Raw genomic sequence first — 25,714 nt, 5'->3', positions numbered from 1 at the left:
CGATAAGGTACCACATAATAGACTAATGAATAAGGTCAGAGCATGCGGAGTCAGGGGACAAGTAACAGAATAGATAGCTAGCTGGCTTCAAGACAGAATGCAGAGAGTAGGGTAAAGGGCAGCTATTCAGAGTGGCAGAAGGTGGAAAGTGGGGTCCTACAAAAGGATCAGTGCTGGGACCACTGTTCATAATTTATATTAACGATTTAGACTTTGGAATCAAAAACACAATTTCTAAATTTGCGGATTACACCAAATTTGGGGGGGGATGGCGGAGATAGTCAATACTGAGGAGGACTGCAACAAATTACAGGAAGACATTAATAAACTTGCAGAATGGACATAAAATTGGCAAATTAATTTCAACACAGATAAATGTGAGGTACAGGAAACTCTTTGGTATCCGGCACCGACGGGACAGGCGTGTTGCCGGTTGAGCAAAAATTCCAGATGACGGAGAGGGTTATCTACCGAGGCTATTTTTAACAAAGAAAAATTAAATCAAGAAATGTACAGTATACAGTAATTAAGTACTCACCTACAGAATGTTGTGTTAAATGGATGGTGGAAGATGCTTGATTAAGTACAGTACTGCCAGTTGAGGGTAATGCAATGCAATAACTACCAGCAGCGTGGGCGACACACAGTACCCCTGTAAAATGGCGGATCAGAAGAGACTACCAGCAGCGCGGGAGAGTCAGACTCCTGTTACAGGGGTACTCTTTTATTTCAGAGGGTACTCTTTTATTTCCTGTTACAGGGGTATTGAGGAGTTGCAACTTCCGACAGCGCCAAGAAGCCGAGTAGTGGCAGTTTGGAGAACTACCCCCACTGACTAACTCGGCCACCGCGGGAGACTTGGACTCGGAAACATTGCCGGTTATTGAGGTGTTGTTTTCGGAGTGAAAATTTTGCCGGTTAATAGAGAATTCCGGATATTTAGGTGCCGTTTAAACGAGAGTTTCCTGTATTACATTTTGGTAGGAAGAATAGGGAGGTCACTTATTATTTGGAGGGTACGAGTCTGGGTGGGGTAGAGGATCTCGGAGTACAAATACACAAATCACACAGGTTAACAAGGCCATAAAAAAAGCAAACCAAGCACTAGGTTTTATTTCTAGAGGGATAGAATTGAAGAGTAGTGAAGTTATGGTAAACTTGTATCGAACCTTGGTTAGACCACACCTGGGAGTACTGTGTACAATTCTGTTCGCCATATTATAAAAAGATATAGAGGCACTGGAGAGGGTGCAGAGAGATTTACAAGGAGATACCAAAATAGGAAAGGATGAACAGGCTGGCTCTCTCTTCTCTTGAAAAGAGAAGGCTGAGGGGTGACCTAATAGAGGTCTTTAAAATTATGAAAGGTTTTGATAGAGTGGATACAGAGAATGTTTCCACGTGTGGTGAAGAGCATAACTAGAGGCCATCAATATAAGATCATCACCAAGAAATCAAATAGGGAATTCAGAAGAAACGTCTTTACCCAGAGAGTGTTGAAAATGTGGAACTTGCTATCACAGAGATTGGTTGAAGTGAATAGTATAGATGCATTTAAGGGGCGGTTGGATAAGCACGTGAGGGAGAAAGGAATAGCGGGTAATGCTGATAGAGATAGATGAGGAAAGACGGGAGGAGGCTCGCATGGTGTATAAACGCTGGCATGGACTGGTTGGGACGAATGGCCTGTTTGTGTTGTATATCCTATGTAAAAATAACCCAAACTAATTTTAAAGATTTTTGAATGTTTAAATGATTTTTTTAAAATTTATTTTAATATTTATTTTCACCCTTACACTGGTAAAAGAAGGCCCTACACCTGCTTTTACCAAGTGTAATTGCTTCGCGGGCATTTGCTGGGCAGTAGTTGGGCAAATCTGCCAATGAATATCCATTTCCTGCGCATGCGGATCATCTGTCAAGCTGAAAATGACATCACAAGTTTTCACGTATGTGGAAACCCGGAACTTGCAGGGCACTTACGACCACATACACTGTGTGTACGGGGTCATAGGCCCCGTCAAATCCAGGTCATTGACTTGTGCTCTCTCTCTCCTAGCTGTATCTCTTCTTAGGCAGTCCCTCGGAACCGAGGATGACTTGCCTTCCACACTACAAATGAGTTCTCAGGTGACTGATAAGTCCAGTGCGGGACCTACAGTCTCTGTCACAGGTGGGGCAGATGGTGGTTGAAGGGGCTGGTGGATGGGGTGCTTGGGTTGACGTGCGCCCCTTCTGCTGTTTGCGCTTGGCTTCCGCTTGCTCTTGGCGAAGAGACTCGAGGTGTTCGCCGCCTTCCCGGATGCTTCTCCTCCACTTTGTGCAGTCTTGGGCCAGGGATTCCCAGGTGTCAGTGGGGATGTTGCACTTTTTCAAGGAGGCTTTGAGGGTGTCCTTGAAGTGTTTCCTCTGCCCACCTGGGGCTGTCTTGCCATGTCGGAGCTCCGAGTAGAGCGTTTGTTTTGGGAATCTCGTATTGGGCGATGTGGCCCGTCCATCGGAGCTGATCAAGCACGGTCAAAGCTTCGATGCTGGGGATGTTGGCCTGAGCGAGAACACTGACGTTGATGCGCCTATCCTGCCAATGGATTGGCAGGATCTTGCGGAGGCATCGTTGGTGCTACTTCTCCAGTGCTTTGAGATGCCTGCTGTACATGGTCCATGTCTCTGAAGCATACAGGAGGGCGGGTATCACTACTGCTCTGTAGAACATGAGCTTGGTGCTGGGTTTGAGGTCCTGGTCTTCAAATACTCTCTTCCTCAGGCGACCGAAGGCTGCACCGGCACACTGAAGGCGGTGTTGGGCTTCGTCATCGACATCTGCCCTTGTTGACAGTAGGCTCCCGAGGTATGGAAAGTGGTCGACGTTGTCCAGGGCCTCGTCATGGATTTCGATAATCGGGGAGCAGTACTGTGTAGCAGGGGCAGGTTGGTAGAGGACCTTTGTCTTACGGATGTTTAGTGTAAGGCCCATGCACTCGTACACTTCGGTGAAGGTGTTGACGATGGTTTGGAGTGCGACCTCAGAGTGTGCGCAGACGCAAGTATCGTCTGCATACTGTAATTCGATGACCGAGGATGGGACGACCTTGGATCTGGACTGGAGGCGACGGAGGTTGAACAGTTTCCCGTTTGTTCTGTAGATTAGCTCCACTCCAGCGGAGAGCTTACTGAGGGTGAGATGGAGCATTGCAGCCAGGAAGATCAAGAAGAGCGTTGGTGCGATGACACAGCCTTGCTTGACGCCGGTCCGTACGTGAATTGGGTCTGTGGTGGATCCGTTGGTCAGGATCACGGCTTGCATGTCGTTGTGAAGCAGGCGGAGGATGCTGACAAACTTTTGAGGGCAGCCGAATTTGAGGAGGACACTCCATAATCCCTCACGGTTGACGCTGTTGAAGACCTTTGTGAGGTCAAAGAAGGCCATGTGCAGCGGTTGGTGATGTTCCCTGCATTTCTCTTGTAGTTGACGCACAGTGAAGATCATGTCCATTGTGCCCCTTAGTGGGCGGAATCCGCATTGCGACTCTGGGAGGAGCCCTTCAGCCACTGGGAGAAGGCAATTGAGGATGATTCTTGCGATGACTTTCCCAGTGGCAGACAGCAGGGTGACTCCTCTGTAATTACCACAATCGGACTTGTCACCTTGAAGTTGGTCACGATTACGGCGTCTCTGAGATCCCCTGGTATGCTCTCCTCCTTCCAAATAAGAGAAATTAGTTCATGTATTCGCGCCAATAGTGCTTCTCCATCATGTTTTAGCGCCTCGGCGGGGATTCCATCTGCTCCTGAGGCCTTGTTGATCTTCAGTTGTCGGATGGCCTTTTCAACCTCATGCCGGGCTGGGGTTCTGGTAGCGGGTGGCATGCTGCGGGATGGAGTTGAGGACACTCGTGTCGAAGACAGAGTCGTGGTTAAGGAGATCTTCGAAGTGCTCCTTCCAGCGGGCACTGACTGCCTCTCTGTCCTTGATGAGTACCTCTCCATTCTTGGCCCGCAGTGGGGAAGGGCCTTGGGTGCTTGGGCCGTAGGTGGTCTTGACTGCGCTAAAGAATCCACGCACGTCGTGGTTGTCGGCTAGCTGCTGGATCTCCTGCGCTTTCTCCACCCACCATCTGTTCTTTAGGTTGCGAGTTTTTTGTTGGACCTCGGCCTTTAGGTGTCTGTAGAGCTGCTTTCTTGCTCTCGAGTTCTGTTGCTGTTTCCAGATCAGGAATGCCTTGTGCTTGCGGCTTATTAGCTCCTGGATCTCCTGGTCGTTCTCGTCGAACCAGTCTTGGTGTTTCCTGGTCGAGTGACTGAGCGTCTCTTCACAGGTGCTTATTATGAATGAATGCAGACCAGGCGCTGTGGACACTCTGTCTCTGAATCACTGGGAGTCGTCAGGTTGGTGGTGAGGCGCAGGCTGAATAAGGCTCTTTCTTAGCGGGGTCTTTGAGTGCTCCAGCGTTGATTTTCCTGCGGCATTGCTTCTGTTGCCGCTGCTGTTTTGGGGCTACATTGATGACAGAGTGGATAAGGCGGTGGTCTGTCCAGCAGTCGTCAGCTCCTGTCATAGCACGGGTGATGCGGACGACCTTGCGGTCCTTCGCTCGGACAATGACGTAGTCCAGCAGATGCCAGTGCTTGGAGCGAGGGTGTTGCCATGAAGCCTTGTACTTGTCTATCTGATGGAACAAGGTGTTGGTTATGACAAGGCCATGTTCTAAGCATTTTGTCAGGAGGCGGGTACCATTGGAGTTGGCTTTCCCTACCCCCTCTCTGCCGATCACACCTCCCCAGAGGTCTGTGTCCTTTCCAACTCTAGCATTAAAGTCACCAAGGAGGATCAGCTTGTCGCTCGTTGGGACTCGGGACAGAGATTGTTCAAGGCTGGAGTAGAATTCCTCTTTGGTCTCGTCTGTGGCTTCCAGTGTTGTGTGCAGTTTTGGTCGCCTTATCTGAGGAAGGATGTTCTTGCCATGGAAGGAGTTCAGCGAAGATTCACCAGGCTGATACCTGGGATGGCAGGAATGACGTATGAGGAGAGATTGGGTCGATTGGGCTTATACTCGCTGGAGTTTAGAAGAATGAGAGGGGATCTCATTGAAACTTATAAAATTCTGACAGGACTGGACAGATTAGATGCAGGAACGATGTTCCCGATGGTCGGGGAGTCCAGAACCAGGGGTCACAGTCTAAGGATAAGGAGTAAGCCATTTAGGACAGAAAAGAGGAGGAATTTCTTCACCCAGAGAGTGGTGAACCTGTGGAATTCTCTACCACAGAAGGCAGTAGAAGCCAATTCATTAAATATATTCAAGAAGGAGTTGGATATATTTCTTAAAGGCTAAAGGGATCAAGGGGTATGGGGAGAAAGCAGAGACAGGGTACTGAATTTGGATGATCAGCCATGATCGCATTGAATGGCGGAGCAGGCTCGAGGGGCTGAATGGCCTACTCCTGCTCCTATCTTCTATGTTTCTATGTATGTGTTGGGACGTATGCACTGATGACCGTAGCACACTGGTTCCAGGCTAGGGTGAGTTATGAGACGTTCGTGTATTCCACAAGGGGAGTCGCTGAGATGTTCAACTAGCTCATTTTTTATGGCGAAGCCTACTCCATGAAGGCAGCATTCTTCTTCAGGTTTGCCTTTCCAGAAGAAGGTGTAACCACCGCCTTGCTCCTTGAGCTGGCCTTCCCCTGCCCGCCGGGTCTCACTTAGGGCGGCAATGTCTATGTCGAAACGTCTGAGCTCCCGGGCAAGGATAGCAGTACGGCATTCTGGTCCGTTGCTGTTGGGGTTGTCCACGAGGTTCCAGGTCCCGAACTTCATTTTTAAAGAGTGGAAGATGCCTGTGCGTGAATTCTTTTAACGTGGGGTGGCCGTTGCACGCCAGCTATCACACAGGCTTAACAGAGCAGGGTCTTGGTCCAGTGGCAAGGGGATCCAAGATGATTGGAGACCAGGCTCTGCTACATCGGCCTAGAGCACACAAACATACTCCTACTGTCCTCCTCCCTCCTTCCCGCAGGTCCTCTCTGCCTGGGATTCATAGGCTGCAGTGTGGTCCTCCCGACCATGCTGCTGGTCCACGCTGCGCCACTCCTGGGCCTCAACCTCGCCCTGAGCCCCGTCCTCTCCCCTGAGCCCCATCCTAGCCCCTGAGCCCCGTCCTTGCCCCTGGGCGCCATCCTCGGCCTCGTCCTCGCTCCTGGGTCCTCTCCTCCTTATAGTGTGCCTCCTTGTAGTGAGCGTGTCCCGCAGTGCGTCTCCTTCCAGTGAGATGCACAGTATGTTTGTGCATATTTCCTGCCTATCATGTCACACTTCTCTGTCATACTTGTTCATAGACAAATTCTTGCAGTTGATTGACTCGTTTGGCAATTTCTTATCAGCTTGACCCAGTGATAGCACTCCTGCCTCTGATTCTGAAGGTTATGGGTTCCAGCTCCACTCAAAAAATTTGAGCACATAATCTAGACTGACAATTCTATGCAGTCCTGATGTTGTACTGCATTGTTGGAGGTGCTTTCTTTAAGTTGAACAGCTAAACTGAGGCCTGTCTGCCTGTTCAGGTAGTTGTAAAAAGTTGCATGCCACTATTTGGAGAACATAAGAACATAAGAAATAGGAGCAGGAGTAGGCCAATCGGCCCTCGAGCCTGCTCCACCATTCAATAAGATCATGGCTGATCTGATCCTAACCTCAAATCTTCTATCACTCTGCATCCACCCGAACCCATGTGATCTCCCGGGAGAGGCGAAAAACCAGATGAAGACCCAATGGCCAATTTGGGAGAAAAAAATCTGGGAAATTCCTCTCCGACCCATCTAGGCGATCGAAATTCTTCCAGGAAATCACTGTCCCTATATTTTCTACAGTACTTACCTTCTGTAAAGGCGATCTCCACCCCAGCCAGGAACAGGAATAAAACCATCTCCTGAAATCTAACACAGAATTAGAACACAGTAGGAGCAGAACAAGGCTACACGGCCCCTGGGCCCACTCCACTACCCACAGGGCCATGACCATTCCGAACCTAGACTCATGTCCAATTTCCTGCCCGCTCCCCGTAATCCTTAATTCCCTTTACTTATAGGAAACTATCTATTTCTGTTTTAAATTTATTTAATGATGTAGCTTCCACAGCCTTCTGGGGCAGCAAATTCCACAAACCCACCACCCTCTGAGTGAAGAAGTTTCTCCTCATCTCAGTTTTGAAAGAGCAGCCCCTTATTTTAAGATTATGCCCCCTAGTTCTAGTTTCACCCTTCATTGGGAACATCCTCACCCCATCCACCCGATCAAGCCCCTTCACAATCTTATATGCTTCAATAAGATCGCCTCTCATTCTTCTGAACTCCAATGAGTAGAGTCCCAATCTACTCAACCTCTCCTCATATGACCACCCCCTCATCCCCGGGATTAACCGAGTGAACCTTCTTTGTACTGACTCGAGAGCAAGTATGTCTTTTCTTAAGTATGGACACCAAAACTGTATGCAGTATTCCAGGTGCGGTCTCACCAATACCTTGTACAACTGCAGCAATACCTCTCTGTTTTTATATTCCATCCCCCTAGCAATAAAAGCCAACATTCCATTGGCCTTCTTGATCACTTGCTGCACCTGCATACTAACTTTTTGAGTTTCGTGCACCAGGACCCCCAGATCCCTTTGTACTACAGTACTTTCCAGTTTCTTGCCATTAAGATAATAACTTGCTCTATGATTTTTCCTGCCAAAGTGCATAACCTCACACTTTCCAGTATTGTATTCCATCTGCCAAATCTCTGCCCACTTACTTAGCCTGTCTATGTCCCTTTGCAGGTTTTTTATGTCCTCCTCACTCGCTACTTTCCGTCCCATCTTTGTATCATCTGCAAACTTTGATACATTACACTCGGTCCCCTCTTCCAAATCGTTAAAATAGATTGTAAAGAGTTGGGGACCCAGCACTGACCCCTGCGGAACACCACTAGTTACTGGTTGCCAATCTGAGAACGAACCATTTATCCCAACTCTCTGCTTTCTGTTAGAGAGCCAATCCTCCACCCACGCCAGAATATTACCCCCAATCCTGTGATTTTTTATCTTGAGCAATAATCTTTTGTGTGGCACCTTGTCAAATGCCTTTTGGAAGTCTAAATACACTACGTCCACTGGTTCCCCTTTATCCACCCTGTATGTTACTTCCTCAAAAAACTCAAGCAAATTTGTCAAACATGACTTCCCCTTCATGAAACCATGCTGAGTTTGTCCTATTAAATTATGTTTATCCAAATGTCCCGTTACTGTCTCCTTAATAATGGACTCTAACATTTTACCAACCACAGATGTTAGGCTAACAGGTCTATAGTTTCCAGCCTTCTGCCTACTACCCTTTTTAAATAAGGGTGTTACATTAGCAGTTTTCCAATCTGCCGGGACCTTTGCTGAGTCCAGTGAGTTTTGGAAAATTATTACCAATGCATCCACAATCCCTACCGCCACTTCCCTCAAGACCCTAGGATGCAAGCCATCAGGTCCAGGGGATTTATCCGCCTTGAGTCCCATCATTTTACCAAGTACCACTTCCTTAGTGATTTTAATCGTATTTAGTTCCTCCCCCCCCTAGAGCCCCCTGTTTGTCCAGTGTTGCGATATTCTTAGTATCCTCTACTGTAAAGACTGATACAAAATAATTGTTCAGTGTTTTTGCCATCTCCATGTTTCCCACCATTAATTTCCCGGTCTCATCCTCTAAGGGACCAACATTTACTTTAGCCACCCTTTTTCTTTTTATATAACTATAGAAACTTTTGCTGTCTGCTTTTATATTTTTTGCTAATTTACTTTCATAATCTATCTTCCCTTTCTTAATCAATCTTTTAGTTATTTTTTGCTGTCTTTTAAAGACTTCCCAATCTTCCATCCTCCCACTAGATTTGGCTACCTTATATGCCCTTGTTTTTAGTCGGATACTATCCTTAATTACTTTACTTAGCCACGGATGGCTATCTTTTCTTTTACACCCTTTTTTCCTCAGTGGAATATATATTTTTTGGAAGTTGTAAAATAACTCATTAAATGTACACCACTGATCATGTACCGTCTTACCCTTTAATCTATTTTCCCAGTCCACTCTAATCAATTCCGCTCTCATACTTTCCAAGTCTCCTTTATTCAAGCTCAGCACGCTTGTTTGAGATCCAACCTTCTCACCCTCTAATTGAATATGGAATTCAACCATGTTATGGTCACTCATTCCAAGGGGATCCTTTACTAGGACATTTTTAATTAATCCTGTCTCATTACACAGGACCAGATCTAAGGTTGCTTGCCCCCTGGTTGGTTCAGTTACATACTGCTCAAGAAACCCATCCCTAATACACTCAATGAACTCATCCTCAAGGCTGCTCTGCCCAATTTGATTTGTCCAGTTAATATGATAATTAAAATCCCCCATAATTATAGCTGTTCCCTTATTACAAGCCTCAACTATTTCCTGATTAATACTCCGTCCAACAGAGTTGCAACTGTTCGGAGGCCTATAGACTACACCCACTAGTGTTTTTTCCCCTTATTATTCCTTATCTCCACCCAAACTGTTTCACTATCCTGCTCCTTTGACCCAATATCATTTCTCTGTATTAGTGATTCCTTCCTTTATTAACATAGCCACCCCACGTCCTCTCCCTTCCTGCCTGTCCTTCCTGATTGTTAAATAACCTGGTATGTTTAATTCCCAGTCATGGTCACCCTGCAGCCATGTTTCTGTAATGGCCACAAGATCATACCCATATGTCGTTATTTGTGCCGTTAACTCATTCATTTTGTTACGAATACTACGTGCATTCAGATAAAGAACTTTCAAATATGTTTTGTAACACTTAGTTCCTGTTTTTTCCCTTTTTAGTACTTGACTTTTTACTCCATACCTTCTGTCCCTTCCTGACACGTTCTGTTTTTTAATTCCCCCACTGCTACCTAAGTCTATGACCTTCTCTGTTGTCATTTCTATTATTTGCTCTCTGGAAACCTCCCCCCCACTAATTAGTTTAAAGCCCTCTCTGCAGCCCTAGTTATATGATTCGCCAGGACTCTAGTCCCAGCACTGGCCAAGTGGAGTCCGTCCCAACGGAACAGCTCCCTCCTGTCCCAGTACTGGTGCCAGTGTCCCAAGAAGCAAAACCCATTTCTCCCACACCAGTCTTTGAGCCACGCATTTAGCTCTTTAATTTTATTTATCCTAGCCAAATTCGCTCGTGGCTCAGGTAATAACCCAGAGATTATTACCCTTGAGGTTCTGTTTTTTAATTTGACCCCTAGCTGCTCATACTCCTTTAACAGAACCGTCTTCCTTGTCCTATCTACGTCGTTTGTACCAACGTGGACCATGACAACTGGATCCTCCCCCTCCCACTCCAAGTTTCTTTCCAGCCCAGAAGAGATGTCCTTAACCCTGGCACCGGGCAGGCAACACAGCCTTCGGGACTCCCGCTCTTGACTGCAGAGAACCCTATCTATCCCCCTAATGATACTATCCCCTACCACTACAACATTTCTTTTTACTCCCTCCACTTGAATGGCCCCCTGTACCACGGTGCTGTGGCCAGGTTGCTCATCCTCCCTGCAATCCCCGCTCCCGCCCTCACAGGGAGTAAGAACCTCGATCCTGCTGGACAAGAGCAAGGGCTGCGTCTCCTTCAACACTACATCCTGGATCCCTGTACCTTCCTCACTTGTAGTCACACCGTCCTGTCCCTGACCACGGACTACATCTGCAGTAATTAACTTCATAGGTGTGACCATCTCCTGAAACATAGAGTCCAGGAACTTCTCCCCCTCCCTGATGTGTCGCAGTGTCTGAAGCTCGGTCTCAAGCTCCATAACATGGAACTTGAGTTCCTCTAGCAGCAAACACCTGTCGCAGATGTAATCACCATGAGCCTCAATGGGGTCCACCGGCTCCCACATCTCGCAACAGTAACACATCACCTGCTCCATTCTATATAATTAATTAAATTTCTTATTATTAGTTATGAAGACCCTGCCTGGATATAGATGATAATATCACACCACTATTCAATAGGACTTACCAACTTAAAGGTATAAAAGAGAAGAGAAGGAAGAAAACCAACCAACCAGCTGATCACCAACCTCCTCCTTGAATACTGTCTGTGGGGCCTGTTTGGTTGACTCGTCTCGCTGCTCCGCCTCCGCAGTGCTGTCTAAGCCTGGGAGTGGGGGGAAAAACAGAACAAAAAACACACCCTCACCTCCCACTTGCCCGAACTCTCTCCCACTTACCAAAACTCCAGCAGCACTCAATGCACAAAGCACTCCGTGCACAGCACTAGCCCCTCCCCTTTTATACCCGGATTCTACTTCCGGTTTAAACTGCCCAATAGTTTAATATACCCTTAAAAAATTAAACTTACTTCAAATAATTGACTTCTTAACACACTAAAATTCACAAAATACACTTAAATGATTTTTCTCCCGCTTACCAAAACACCAGCAGCACTCAATGCACAGGGCTGCTCTCCCAGCGTCCTGAACTAACATTTATACCTGAACCAACACCATCAAAAATGGATAAGGTGGTTGTTTCTCTCATTGCTGTCTGTGGGACCTTGCTGTGTGTAAATTGGCTATTGCATCTCCTTATTTTACAGCAGTTATTGCACTTCAAGATTCATAATTCGTTGGCTGTGAGGTGCTATGGGATGAGCTGAGGTTGCGAAAGGAGCTACAGTAATGCGAGTTTGTTCATCTTTCTTCCTCTTTCCTTTTTTTTTAAAAGAAGCCAGTTAGCCATCTGGAATGTACAGAGAAATTCCCCCAACAATAGAAAATACCTTAACAAAGGAGTAAGAATATCTGTAGATTGGCATAACAAACAACCAGAACTATCCACTGCAAGACCTGTTAGTGTAGAAGGTAACTCATATTCTTCAAGGGAGTTGTGCTCAGTGTATGCCTTATTGAGAAAGGGTAAATCGTTTAAAAAGAGTTGTAGCTCTATATTTAATCCTCATTTTTTCTTTCTTGCCTTCCTTTCTGGTGAAGGTTACGCCTCATGCTAAGTATGATTCCACCGACACCGGTGTTAACCCCCAGAAGTTCTTAAAATGATTTAAAATATTTTTTCTGTTCATTTTTTTGCAGGGGATGTACGAGTGAGAAGCCGGGCAGGGTTTCAACCTGAAAGAAGAGACTCTCATCCTTACATTGATTTCCGCCTTTTGCACTGTAAGTACATTATTTGATGAGCATTATTATGATGCTGCTTAAAGAGCAATTCTCCTTTCACGCTTTGGAAGGAAATTTGTTTAGTCAGTAATCTGGCTTGATCAAAGGAATTTATCATCATAACTTTTTACTTTTAATTGTAAAGTAAAAGTAAACTTGGAATGCTGAAGCACCAGAAAAGTGCTAGAAAATTTTACCAGCTTGGTTCATTTCACATTTTACAGAGGAAAGTTTATCTCTGTCTTCATACTAAGAAAGTGTTATTTCAGTAGCCAGTCCGCCAAAACAGTTCACGACTTCAGGATCATCCTGGAATGCAAGGATAACCTTTGGCTTTTTTTCTCTATTTCCAACTGTCTCATTAACACTTCTCCCTGCCTCCTCCACCGTCACCCTCAACAACCAGTGCGAGGAGCTCATGAACTTCTTTGTCACTAAGATTGAGACTGAAGCAATGAATCTGTTTAGCTGCCTCTGTTGCATCACCTACTTCCCCACCAAGCCATAAAATAAAAATCATAAATCTCCCCAAGGTTGGCCCTTGTCTTGAACTCCCGTCTTTCTCTACTTTTTCTGCTATCTCAATTCATGCCCTCTCTGAGCTCATCTTATCCATGAGCCGCACTTCTTGCTCCCTTTAGCCTATTTCCACTAAACTGCTGACCACTCAACTTCCCCTCCTGGCCCCCATGCTAGCTGACGTTGTAAATAGTTCCCTCTCCTCAGGAACTGTCTCCCTTCCTTTCAAAACCACGGTCATCACCCCTTTCCTCAAAAAACCCACCCTCAATCCCACCGCAAACTACCGCCCTATCCCCAACCTCCCTTCCTCTCCTAAATTCTTGCCCACCATCCCAAAAACTCCATGTTTGAATCTCTCTAATCAGATTTCTGCCCCTGCCACAGCAGCAAATAGGCTCTAATCAAAGTCACAAATGACATCTTTTGTGACAGTGACCATGTTATATTATCCCTCCTCGTCCCCCTCGACCTCTGCAACTTTTGACATAGTTGACCACTTTGGTTTCCTCCAACATCTCTTCTCCATCTCCAGCTCAATGGGACTGCCATCGCTTGCTTCCTTTCTTACTATCCCAATCGTAGCCACAGCATCTCCAGCAATGACTTCTCTTCCCACCCATGCACTGTTGCTTCTGAGTCCCCGAACGATCTATCCTTGGCTCCCTCCTCAGGAAAGACCGATTTGCCTTGGAAGTGGTACAGTGCAGATTCCCCAGCATGATAATCAGGATTATGAGGACAGGTTGCATAAACTTGGTTTGTATTCCCTTGATTTTAGAAGGTTGAGCAGTGATCTAATCTAGGTGTTTAAAATGATAAATGGATTTGAGAGTCGATAGAGAATCTATTTTCTCTTTTAGAGGAATCCAGAACAAGGGGGCATAATCTTAAAATTAGAGCTAGGACATTTAGGAGAGAAATCAGGAAGCACTTTTTCACACGAAACATAGTGAAAATCTGGAACTCTCTCCCCCTAAAAGCTGTGGATGCTGTGTCACTTGAAATTTTCAAGATTGAAATTGATGGAACTTTGTTGGGTTAAGGCTATCAAGGGATATAGAGCAAAGGCAGGTCAATGGAGTTGAGGTACACGTCTGCCATGATCTAATAGAGCTTAATGGCCTACTCTTGTTCCTGCGTTATCTACCTGGTGGCCCTTGGCGACACCATCTAAAGTATTTGGGCCAGGTTCCACATGAACATTGGTGACTCCCTCCTCTGGCTCTCACTACCTCTCTCGACCCCTCCACTGCCTGTGCTGTTATACTGCTTGTCAGACATCCAGTCCTAGGTGAACCGCAATTTCGGCAACGTAAACATTGGGAAGACCGCAGCCATCATCTTCAGGCTCACCACAAGCTCCGTACCCTAAACACCAATTCCATCCTTCTCCCCAGCCACTGTCTCAGGTTGAACCAGACTGTTCAAAGCCTCGGCTTCCTATTTAACAGAGATAAGTTTCCCACTCCATATCATCTACATCACAAAGACCGTCTACCAATTCCTCTCTCAGTTCCGTAACGTTGCCCATCTGCTGCTGATACCCTCATCCAGGCCTTTGTCCTCTCCAGACTCAAACATTCTAATACTCTCCTCTGCCTTCTATCCTCCACCCTTCATAACTTCAGTTAATAAAAAACTCTGTATCCTATCTGCACCAAGTCCTACTTACCCATCAACTCTGTGCCCACTGATGTACATTGGTTCCCAGTCTGCCAATACCTCAACTTAATATTTCCGTCTTCATGTTTAAGTACTTTCATGGCTTTGCCCTTCCCTATCTCTGTAACCTTCTCCAGACTGAGAACTTTGTATTCCTCCAACTCTGGCCACTTCTGCATCCTGGACTCCCACCGTCCCATTATCGGCAGCTGTTCCTTCAGGATCTAGGCCCTATGCGCTGGAATTCCCTCCTTAAACCTTCGCCCCTCCAGCTCTTCCTCCTTTAAGACCCTCCTTAAAATTTGCCTCTTTGGTCACCCCACCTAATATCTTCTTATGTGGCTTTACGTCTGTTGTCTGAATATGCTTTTGTGAAGGGCCTTGGGGCGTTTTTCTATCTTATTGAAACAAGGCTGCTTTTGGAAGTCTGTTCACTTTCATCTAGAAGCAATTTGCAACATATTCAGTTAATACATCTGCTATTCTCTGGCACCTCTTGCAATGCAGCATAGATAGGGTAATACAGAAGAATATACAGGTCTGGAAAAGACCATTGCAGTATATCTAGCCGATCTCATTGTTAGAAGTGTATTTCAAAACAGAAATGCATTGATGGGCTACCATTTTCCTTTCTATTAAACTCAAATAACCACAGCTTAAAGTAAAGTTTCTAATATAATTAAAAACCAAAAAAAAACCCATAAAAGACAACTTTATATGTAGTTTTATGTCTTTGAGTATCTTCATTAACATTTTTATTCTGAGACCTCAGTATTTTTCCCAGAGCCAACACTCTTGGTTGAAAAGCATTACCAACTGCACCTAGTTTCAACCATGAAAAGTCCTTAAAATAGTGACCGCACTATATACCACATGCTGTAAAGAAAAAATACTACTTAAATGCTGTGCATGTGCCTTGTTGAAACCACATTATATGTGCTGCTTTTCGCAAGTGCACAGCAATGAGTCAATTCTTTATGTTAGACTTCAAAAATGATTTGTCTCTGAACTGAAGGGTGCTTTGATCTCTCTCTCTCTCTCTCTCCATGTTTAATTTCTGGGGTTTTTCCAAGTTGTTACAGTTAGAGCTGTGTGAATAGTTTAACCAGTGAAGTTGATTACACAGGGATTTACAATGCACCTGTGATGCCACTTAGCAGCCATTAGAGCAGTATTCTTACATCATTCACAGTATTGTCTTTAATAGCAGCACATCCATGAAATTTCAAACAGCTTTATAGCATATGACTAAAATATATTACAGTAAAAGACAGTTGCGCATGTGTGCACACTGCGATAATGCTGCATTGTGTAATTTTCTGGCCATCAGTAAAACTGGTGTATAACAAATATTGGTGTGAATTTTGCAATCTCCATTTTCTGAAGTTGTAGCCAATCTTCTCTGCAGTCCAGAATCTCGTGGGTATGTTATAGTTATTAAGGAAAAAACAATGGTAATTTCGTTAATAGGAATCAAACCTAATGTAATCTAGTAGAGAGTCCATATGCTTCACAACGTTGCATCTAATTAAGGTATGGTTTATTGTGAGTTGGGTATTTGGAATATGCGAGAAGTTTCCTCTTGAGAATGTTAATTAGACCAGTAAGCAATATTTATCTGCTTTTATATACCTTTTTTTAGAAACCTAAAGTAAAATGTTGCATAAGAATTAAAAATGTATGTTTAAAAATTAGATTACCTTAATACTGGAATGTGCAATTGTGGTCAAAAGCACCATTATAGCAATTAAGTTGCCTTCATTGTTATCCACGTACTCTACTACAAACAAGTGGATAATGTCAGAAAAATATCCAGGAACACCTGCTCTTCAGCATGTTTACTTTATGCCCTTGTATGGCACTGACGATGTCTACAGTTTTTCTCATTACCTGCATCCGTCACTTTCATGCTTCTTCTGGGGGCACAAAAGAGATTTTGCAGTAATGTCTCCTATTTTAGCCTATAATTTTTTTTGCATTTAAATTATTGAGTTTTGAATTTCTCATTTACTGTGCAACAGATTTATTTTAAAATATTGGTTTTAACTGTAGGAGGCCCAGCTTGTCACAGATAGTTAATGGTGACAGGTTATCTTTGCTCTCCAGGATGATCCTGGAGTAGTAGTGAGTGGTTTTACAAAGAACCCTTCCTAATCTGGATTGAGGGTGTCGCACTCTGAACAGGTAGCAGATGAGGGCAGCAGTGATTGAACGACAAAGGCATCAGTTTTTCTAATGCTGAGCTGTAGGAAAGTATAGATCATCCGGGGTGGGAAGTGGGGAGAGAATGTTCCTTTAATGTATATTGCCCTTGGCTGTGGGTTGGGCCAGGACATCTACCAAATCTACCATGATCGCAACATATTTTCCTGTGTCAGAGCTAATTACATAGTTCAGCTCCCAGTGGCATCTCTGCTCTTCAAAGGGAGTGTGCTACTTCAGGGAGGGAATATTTGTGATGCTGCAGCAGGGATCTCGCTGCAGCAACTTAAATGAGTAGTGCCTATTTTAAGGGGTTGCAGAAACCTCTAAATATTCTTGCAAAAAGTGATGAGGCAAAGCAGGGGAGTTCTGGCCAATATTTGTCTCTCAACCAACATCACTTTAAAAAATAAGATTATCTGGTTATTATTGCATTGCTGTTTGTGGGAGTTTGCTGTGCGCAAATGGATGGCGTGTTTCCTACACTACAACAGTGACTACACGTCAAAAGTACTTCATTGGCTGTAAAGCGCTTTGGGACGTCCTGATGTTGTGGAAACTTCTATATAAATGCAAGTTCTTCTTTCTTTCTTTGAAGGGACTTTGAGTAATCCCATCATCACCAGAATAGCCATTTGGATGGTTTGGGAGAGGCAGATGTGTCAATTTCTTACTTTTTAGGCAGCATTCCTGCCTCTTTCCACCACACTTCGCCCCTCCCCTTGCTGCCTTTCTTCTGATCTGTGTGGCAGGAATGAAGGGGAGTAGCTGGAGTGCCAAGCTCTGTCCCATTGCCATCATTTCCATGCTGTGGGTTGGTTAGTGGGCGAGAGGCTGACATCAATGGCAGTAGGGGTCAGTGAGGAAAAATGTTGGGGGCCCATTTTAGGGGTGGAGGTTCGGTGGTAGGCCTCTCGTCCCCATTTTCCTCTGAACAATGCTCTGAGATCACTTGTAAATGGGTGAATTCCCTGAGGGAAATCCAGACCAATATCAGACAGTGAACTAGTACATCCCTGGAAGCAGTGGCAGTGGAGAGGTGAAATTGGGTTCCTTGGTGTGTATGTGGAAGCCACCCCCATGCTTCCCAAGGAGTAGATGAATGGGGGAACAGAGAAAGACAGAAACACACACATACTCTGGTTGGAAAGCATATTGGTGGAATTCAAAAGAGACGTGCTTGGATAGGCGAGCCTGTTGTTGGGTGGCAGTGACATATTTGTAGATCTTGGAGAGAAAGGGTAGATTGGAGATAGTGTGATGATTTGTGAGGATGGAAAAATCAAGGGTTGGCTTTTAAAGGAAGTGTACTTAAAATGGGTGGTAACAATGCCAGAAAATTGAAGAGGTTGATGAGTAAAAATGGGACCAAGAAGGAGAAGTTGGATGGAAGTGAGTTGAGGAGAGCAGGTAGTGTGTTACAGGGATTAAATGAGTCTGATTAAAGTTGAGGTGGGCATGAGGGAGAAGCTGCAGATTGTAAGTGGTGTAAAGATTGGGTTGGGAGGGTGGAAGAAGCTTTTGGAGTACACAAGCTTGTATCTAGAATCAGGCAATGAGGTAATTATTCACAGCAAAGCTACATTTGGTTTCTCTTTGCCTTCAGGATGATGCTGGAGCAATACAATTTAGTTACAGAGAGTGAGACGCCCTATTTCCTGAGGGGTGGACAGACAATCTGGTCAAACACCACGTGCATTCTTGTATCTGGCCCACAACTTAGACGTGAGATGTTAAGAGGCTGTTGAATTGAGTGGTGGAGGTGACACACTGTCCAGGATCTGATGGAAATTAGGCCATTGGAGATGACAGCAAGGTGTAGTTATTGAGCAGATGGACACAATGGACGGAATTTTAATCTGGAGGCGGGTTGGGAGGGGGGTGGAGGAGGAGGAGCCTGAGGCTGTTATCCAATCAATTGAAATCAAAATGAAGTTTTAATCCATACAGGGAATATTAGGGCAGCAGCCCTAAGGTAATCAATCCCTCTGCAATCGCTTTCCTTAGATATCTTTATTCTGGGATCCTTCAGGAGTCCTAAAACCAAACCTAAACTTGCTCTCACGAGGTGAGAGTTCTACTGGGCCTATCGGATGAGCCGGGCTGGTTCCTAGGTTTTCCAGAGACGTCCCCAAAAGTCTGCAAAACATAAAGGGAGCGGGCTTCGTAACTACCGCCCCCCATCCCCTGCCGTGTGCAATCCTGTGCAAGATATGTGTTGCGAAAACCTGGTGGATCTGTTCAGCCCCAAATTGCAGCCCAACTTTCCCCCGGCCAGGATTGCATCACTTTTCACCCTTCCCAACTCCTGGATTTTCACACCCAAATTATATCACGCAGGTTTTTTTTAGTTTGACTTGTTGGAACAGGATAACTAATTTATTTGACTAATTCCAGAAAAATAGGAGTTACTTGCAAGCTTGCCTTTCATAGTGAGGAAATACATGTTACTTCTACTCTTGTCATAGTAAGTTACTCATTTGTTTGATCTTGCCGTCCATGTATTAAACTTCCTTATTTCTCCTATGGTCCATGGCTAATGAGAATGGATTCCTGTGTTTTGGATTGTTAATTTTATAGATTTATTTGCATATTTTTCACTTTTATTTGTTGACTTCATTAGACCGGTTCCAATTGATAGCAGTTGTCCCAGTTAATTTTTTTAAATTATACAAAATAAAGGCTTAAAAAACCTGAACATAGCAGTTTCTTGGCTCCCAACAATTGTGCAACATGGTGGTCATGACTGGTTCATCTGATCTCAGCTGTTTTACTTAATTCAGTTTGAATAATTGGCAGCATCCACAGCAATTTTCAAAAACATTTAAATTATTTTGTTTGTGTTTTGGAGTCCGTTTGATGCTACTGGCCAATAATATCAATTTAAAGAACGACATTAAGGTTTCATACCTTCACTCTAATTTGGATTGGCTGAGATCAGAAACTTAGTTAACTTTCAATAATATGCACCAATGGTACATTTCAGATAGTAAACCAGATGAAAATGCTAAAGCTGGAGAAAATTATTCTGCATCATGATTTAATTCATCTTGTTGGATTTACTTACATTTGGAAGTTGAAAAATTGTAATCTGTAGGAACAGTTTTTGGTGGTGCGAATCATAAATTCAGTACATCAGTTGAGACTAAAATAAAAAATCATATAGATTGTTTAATGGATGAGAAGGAAAAATATTTTGCAGAATGAAGAAATAGTCTGGTTTGGTTCCTCTCCCTGAAAATGGGAGGACTTTGAATGTAGATTAATAATTGAAGAAAATTTACAAAATGGGGAGATTTGAGTTGGAACAAAATAAATATTATATGTACAAAAAGAAAATACTGCAAATGCTGGAAATCTGAAATAAAAACAAAATGCTGGAGAAACTCAGCAGGTCAGGCAGCATCTGTGAAGAGAGAAACAGAGTTAACGTTTCAGGTCGATGACCTTTCATCAGAACTGGAAAAAAGCGGGAAATGGAACCGATTTTTAAGCAAGTGAAGAGGCTGGGAAAGGGGGGAGGGGATGAAAGAACAAAAGGGAAGGTCTGTGATAGGATAGAAGGCAGAAGAGGTTAAGAGACATTAAGAGATATTCAAGGCAAAAGGAGATGGTAATGGGACAGGTTAAGAAACAAAAGATGACTCTAGATGAAGTGTAAATTGTGCTGGCAGAATGAAAGACAGCTGCCATGTGGGGGAGAAGAAAAAAAGACTATTTTATATATAAGGAAAGCCAAGCACTGAACCAAATCAGGAAAGATTGGGAAGAAAGGTGACTAAAAGCTTAGTCAAAGAGGTGGATTTAAGAGGATCTTCAAGGTGGAGAGGCAGAGGTTTACAGAGGGAATTTCAAAGCATAGGGTCTAATTGGCTGAAAGCACAGGTGGGGCGAAGGGAGGAGGGGCTAGATGGGGAATGGGGAGTTTAGAGAGAGCTTGTAGGGCTGCATGAAATGTACAGATAGGGAGAGGTGAGTCCATAGAGGGATTTAAGCACAAAGATAAGAATTTTAAACTTGAGGCATGGGGAACCAGGAGACGAGGTAGCTCGGTGACGAAGGAGGGTGATGGGTGAGCTGGATTTGTTGTGGAGTTTTGTATGAGCTGAAGTTTACGGAGGGTGGAGGATAAGATGCCAACCAGGCGGGCATTGGAGTAATTGAATATGGAGGTGACAATGGCATGAATGAAGTTTTCCGGTGCAGATGGGCTGAAGTAGGGTTGGAAGTAGGTGGTTTTTGCGATGGTGATGGCAAGGGAGTGGGGCCAGAAACTCAGCTTGAGGTCAAACAGGACACCGAGGTTGCCATCTGCTGTAGGTGGAGACAGTATCGAGGGGGGGAGATGGTTTTGGTGGTGAGGTTATGAAATGTGTGATGATGGCTTCAGCCTTCCCAATGTTTAAATTGAGGAAATTGCGACGCAATCCAAGACTGTGGGCTCGATTTTGCCAGGCTCAAGGAGGCGGGATTGGTGACGTGCGAGGTGGTAAAATCGCAAAAAATGGCGGGCGGGCCCAATCCCGCCTCCATCCTGCCTCTGAGCAATTTTCACAAATGCGTGTTTTCTGACCCCGTTTCCATCCCGCCTCCAAGAGGCGGGATAGGCCCTTACACCACTTAATTGCTTCTATAATCCCATTTTGACAGGCCTTTCTGATTTTACCACTTTCCCCACCTGCTGCACGTCTCCTCTGGAACACGTCAGTGAATCCTGGTGGCCTCACAAGTGGACTGCTTATTAACAGCTGCAGCTCCACCATTAAAAAGGAGTTTTCAGCAATCACCATTTGCAGGTGGCAGAACTTTGTTGTCTCAGGTCTGGGGGAACTTTTAGCAGGCATACCCATTGTTGTGGAAGTTTGGAGCCTGACATCCATCTCCAGTGTGACCTCCTGGGAAACCCCTCTCGCCACCTTGACTGAGCGCTTCCTCAACTGAGGCATATACCAGAAGCATGGGAACCATTTATTTCCTTTCCTCCTGGACATCAGATTTGGACGACGACCAGCCGCGGCAGCAGCAGAACCATGAACAACAGCAGCAGCAACAACAGCAGCGCCAAGCTGCTGCTCACCCACCTGACGCTGCACAGACCAGAAGGCGCCAGCGCGTGACCACATTGCAAGGGATGCACTCATCTTGGCCAGATTTGCTTAGCCTGCACAATCAAACGCATTGGCCTTGTACCTTCTTATCAGATTATCGACAATGGCCAAGAACTTGCGGATTCCTATCACTCTGACCACCATACTGACAATTGCAAGTCGCCCTAAGCCCTCAATGTGGAAGTCTCATTTGCGAAATGACACATGCCACAACTGCAACAGTTTGCCATCAGAATTTTTTATGACAATAAGCAACTGATGGCATTTTAAAAATAAACACGTTACACCCAAGTGACTACCCTTGTGACTACTTGTGCATTCTCTTCCTCTTACGTGTGCTCCTACGTGGTGCTTCCCCTGTGGCTTCAGCAGATGTGGAGGCCCCCTGCTCACTTTCTTGCTGCTCCTGTCTCGACACCTTTGGCGGACGTCCTCTGGGGTTGCGAGCCTGTGAGGGCTCGGCAACAGTCTGCTGCTCCTGCGGCTGTGCAGGGGTTGAGACGCCGATCTCAGTTGGGTGAGGACTCTGATGGGGCTCTGACCGAGGGCTTTGCAGTGGCATGGTCGTGTGAGCGCTTGGAGAGGAGCCCCCACTTCCTTGTTGTATGCCACCAACATCCCTCTCATGGGTTAGCTCCACTTCAGAGCTAGCAAGTGGCTGGACAGCACCGTGCTGCATTGCAGGGGGGCCATGAGGACCTGGTTCTACACTGGAAGTCCTACTCCAGAGGACTTGCAGGAAGGTCTGGTTTGTTTGATCAATAGCTGACCATCGTTCCTCAAGAGATGTCAGTCTATTCTGAACAATTACCATGTTTTCAATACCCTGGCGACTAAGCTCCTCCATGGATGTAGCCATCCTCTCCTCTACGGTAGCCAGCCTTACCATGGAGGTAGCCATCCTTTCCACGGAGGTTGCCATCCTTTCCGTGGTGATGCGTTCATGCCCCAACACCTCCACAAAGGCTCTGCTCATGTTAGCGATGGACTCCTCCATTCACTCCACACTCGCAGCGACCCTGGAGACAAAACTTGCCAGAGACTCCTGCACCTGTTCCTGAAGTTCCAGCACCGCTCTCCTTCTGGATGTACCCGGAAGCACAGGGTCGACATGCAGCAGAGCCGAGCTGGGAGCATCCTGCGCCCTCTGACGAGGACTCTCCACTGCTGTCCCTGTCTCCACCATCTGCTGATGCTCACTTGTGAGCTGTGATACACCAGGTGACAACATTACTCTATGTTCCGAAGGTCTCACCGAGGTGCGAGTGTCTGCGCTGGTGATGTGTGCGCTTAATTCTGCTGACGCTGCGCCCTCAGAGGTTGCTCTGAGGAGTCTGGAAGCTCAGGCTCTTCCTCCTGGACAGTGGGGACGGGGGCTGTCAATGGTCCTGTGGGCGAGTAAAGGAAAGAGTTAGAGATGTGAGGTCAAGGTTACATGCACATTGAATAGTGCAGATGATCATAAGTCAATCTGTTAGAGCATCAGATTCATTATCAGTGACTCATGCAATGTCAATGAGAGAGATGCCAAACTATTCTGTCACCAGCTTGCTGTGATGCGCCTGCCTGTCCATCCCCCACTTGGGAATCCTCCTCATTCCCGGCAATTTCCAGGGCCGCCTCCTCTGAGGTGGTGAGCTGGGCTACTGAGGGTGGCCCTCCTCCTGTCCTCGCTCTTTCCCTCTTATTGTGAGCTCTCCTTGCCTGCAATGAGGGACACAAGTGGAGTTTGAGTGAGAATGAAGGAGTGAGTGTAGATAATCCATAGCATAGATGCTTAGAAGGAGACAAAGTGTGTTGTAAGTTTTCATTGCATCACAGAGATAGGGAGTGTGAGGGCTGCATGGTCGAATAGTTAAGTGAATGTGACTATAGAGAGAGAGGGAATGGGTAAGGGTGCAGGGATGTAAGTGTCAAGTGGGATGTGGAGGAAGAGGTTGGCAAAGCAGAGTGCTGGTGAGGAGAGGCGATGGGGATCAGATTGAGGGTGATGGGAAAGTCATACTCACTTTTCCTGTGCGGAGAAGGTCATGAAACCTCTTCCTGCACGGCAGCCAGGTTCTGCGGCACATAGAGATGGAGTTGACCTCCTGGACCACTTGCAGCCACACAGCTTTAGTCTGCTGGGGTGGCTTTTTCCTCCCTGAGGAAGGGAAGAGCACCTCCTTATTAGATCTTGCTCCCTGCATCAGAGGTTGGAGGGAGGGCTCATCAAAGCGAGGTGCACACTTTTGCTTGCTGGTAGACACGGTCGGTAAATGAAGTCCTTCATACAATGTCCAAAGCGTTTCCAGTCTCCAGAAGAAGCAAGGCTGCTTGCAGGCCTTAAATCCAGCAGCACTGATGACGTCCCTGGAGGCGACTTTCAGGATGAAAAGACTCATTGGGCCAGGGGTTTCCACACGCTGGAAATCAAGTGCCCAATTAGGGGAAAATCGCACTTTTTTCCCACTTCACATCGGAATCGGGTTCCTGACAGGAAAACCAGCTGACACGCCCCCAGCCCGCCCCAATGGCAAAATCCAGCCCTGTAAGTCAGGAAAACAGTCTGTGATAGCACAGAGGCAGTGCATTGGTCAAACGAGTTAAGGTGTCATCAATTGAAACTTAACTTTCAATTATTATAACTAAAATCACAGCCCTTTATCATTAATTTATAAAGTAGTACCTTCATATAAAATATTCAGAAAAAAATCTTCATGTTAAGTACTCTTATTTTTTGCAGTACCACCAGAAACCGGAGAGTTGGCTTCAGCAAGGAAGATCAGAAGGTTGCTAAGTTTTCAAAGATACTTTCGATCTGCTCATTTATTTCGTGGTATTCCTTCTCAGAATGTTCTCTGCATTCTGGATGATAACTACAGTGGCCAAGTCACAGTGAGTTTGAAATGTTAATTGAGCATCAATAAACTTGAGCTGAGTTGTTATGATGTTGGTCTTCATATTCCTTTATGATAAAGGATTTTGGACATGGATATATGTTTATAATTTTAGAAATGTTTGTAAATATATGTATAAGTATGGTCAGACTCATTGTTTACATAATTTGAAAGGCAAAGTACTTCCCAACACTTTTCATTCTTATTCCTGATTTTAATGGTACTATAGCAAGGACCAGATGATTAGTTTTCTTGCGAGTTTGATATTTAAAATATAAATTTCTCTGCTGGGAAATGGTTACACTCCATTGGTGGTGAAGTCAGGTGAAGCCAAGGCTTCTTCGGCAGCACCTCCCAAACCCGCGACCTCTTCCACCTAGAAGGATAAGGGCAGCAGGCGCATGGGAACACCACCACCTCCAAGTTCCCCTCCAAGTCACACACCATGCTGACTTAGAAGTATATCGCCGATCGTTCACCGTCGCTGGGTCAAAATCCTGGACCTCCCTCCCTAACAGCACTGTGGGAGTACCTTCACCACACGGACTGCAGCAGTTCAAGAAGGCGGCTCACCACCACCTTCTCAAGGGCAATTAGGGATGGGCAATAAATGCTGGCCTTGCCAGCGACGCCCGCATCCCATAAACAAATTTAAAACAAATTCTGCTCCAGTCACCCGCATCGCCTCCCCTCTCCTGTTAATGAGGGGCTCATTTTAGAATCTAGCCTGGAGGGGGGTGATGAAGTGTGATCAACTGAAATTCTTCTTGACCCTCATCATGACTGTGACACTAGGGGACTTTTATGGGTGGCTATTTTGACTATACCGCAACACTTTATGGGAGGGGAGTCTTCACAAACTCTCTCTGATAGAGATCACATTTATAATCTCAATATGGAATTACTTATGAAGTCTCTCAATTGACCCTTCTCAACAAAAGCAAAATACTACAGATGCTGGAAATCTGAAATAAAAACAGAAAATGCTGGATTAACAGCAACCAATTTTAAATCCGGTGAAACAAAGTTAACATTTCAGATCAATAACCTTTTGGATGGTCATCAAGCTGAAACGTTAATTTTATTTCTCTCTCCACAGATGCTGCCTACCTGCTGAGTA

At 45.4% G+C, this 25,714-nt stretch overlaps 1 protein-coding gene across 3 annotated transcripts in view; it reads left to right on the top strand.

The window, feature by feature from the left end:
- The window catches only part of pde7a (phosphodiesterase 7A), a 358,425-nt gene that overhangs the window by 242,151 nt on the left and 90,560 nt on the right, over positions 1 to 25,714 (top strand). For all 3 annotated transcript variants that reach the window (XM_085993047.1, XM_085993048.1, XM_085993049.1), the window contains 2 exons: positions 12,138 to 12,221; positions 24,441 to 24,592. In XM_085993047.1, the coding sequence (XP_085849173.1) occupies positions 12,138 to 12,221; positions 24,441 to 24,592 (236 nt within the window). The remainder of the gene's footprint in view (positions 1 to 12,137; positions 12,222 to 24,440; positions 24,593 to 25,714) is intronic.

The sequence above is a fragment of the Somniosus microcephalus genome, chromosome 7 (assembly GCF_052327205.1).
Source record: "Somniosus microcephalus isolate GS21.2 chromosome 7, FLI_Smic_1.0, whole genome shotgun sequence".
Lineage (NCBI taxonomy): Eukaryota > Metazoa > Chordata > Chondrichthyes > Squaliformes > Somniosidae > Somniosus > Somniosus microcephalus.
This window is presented reverse-complemented; position numbering and strand designations above follow the sequence as displayed.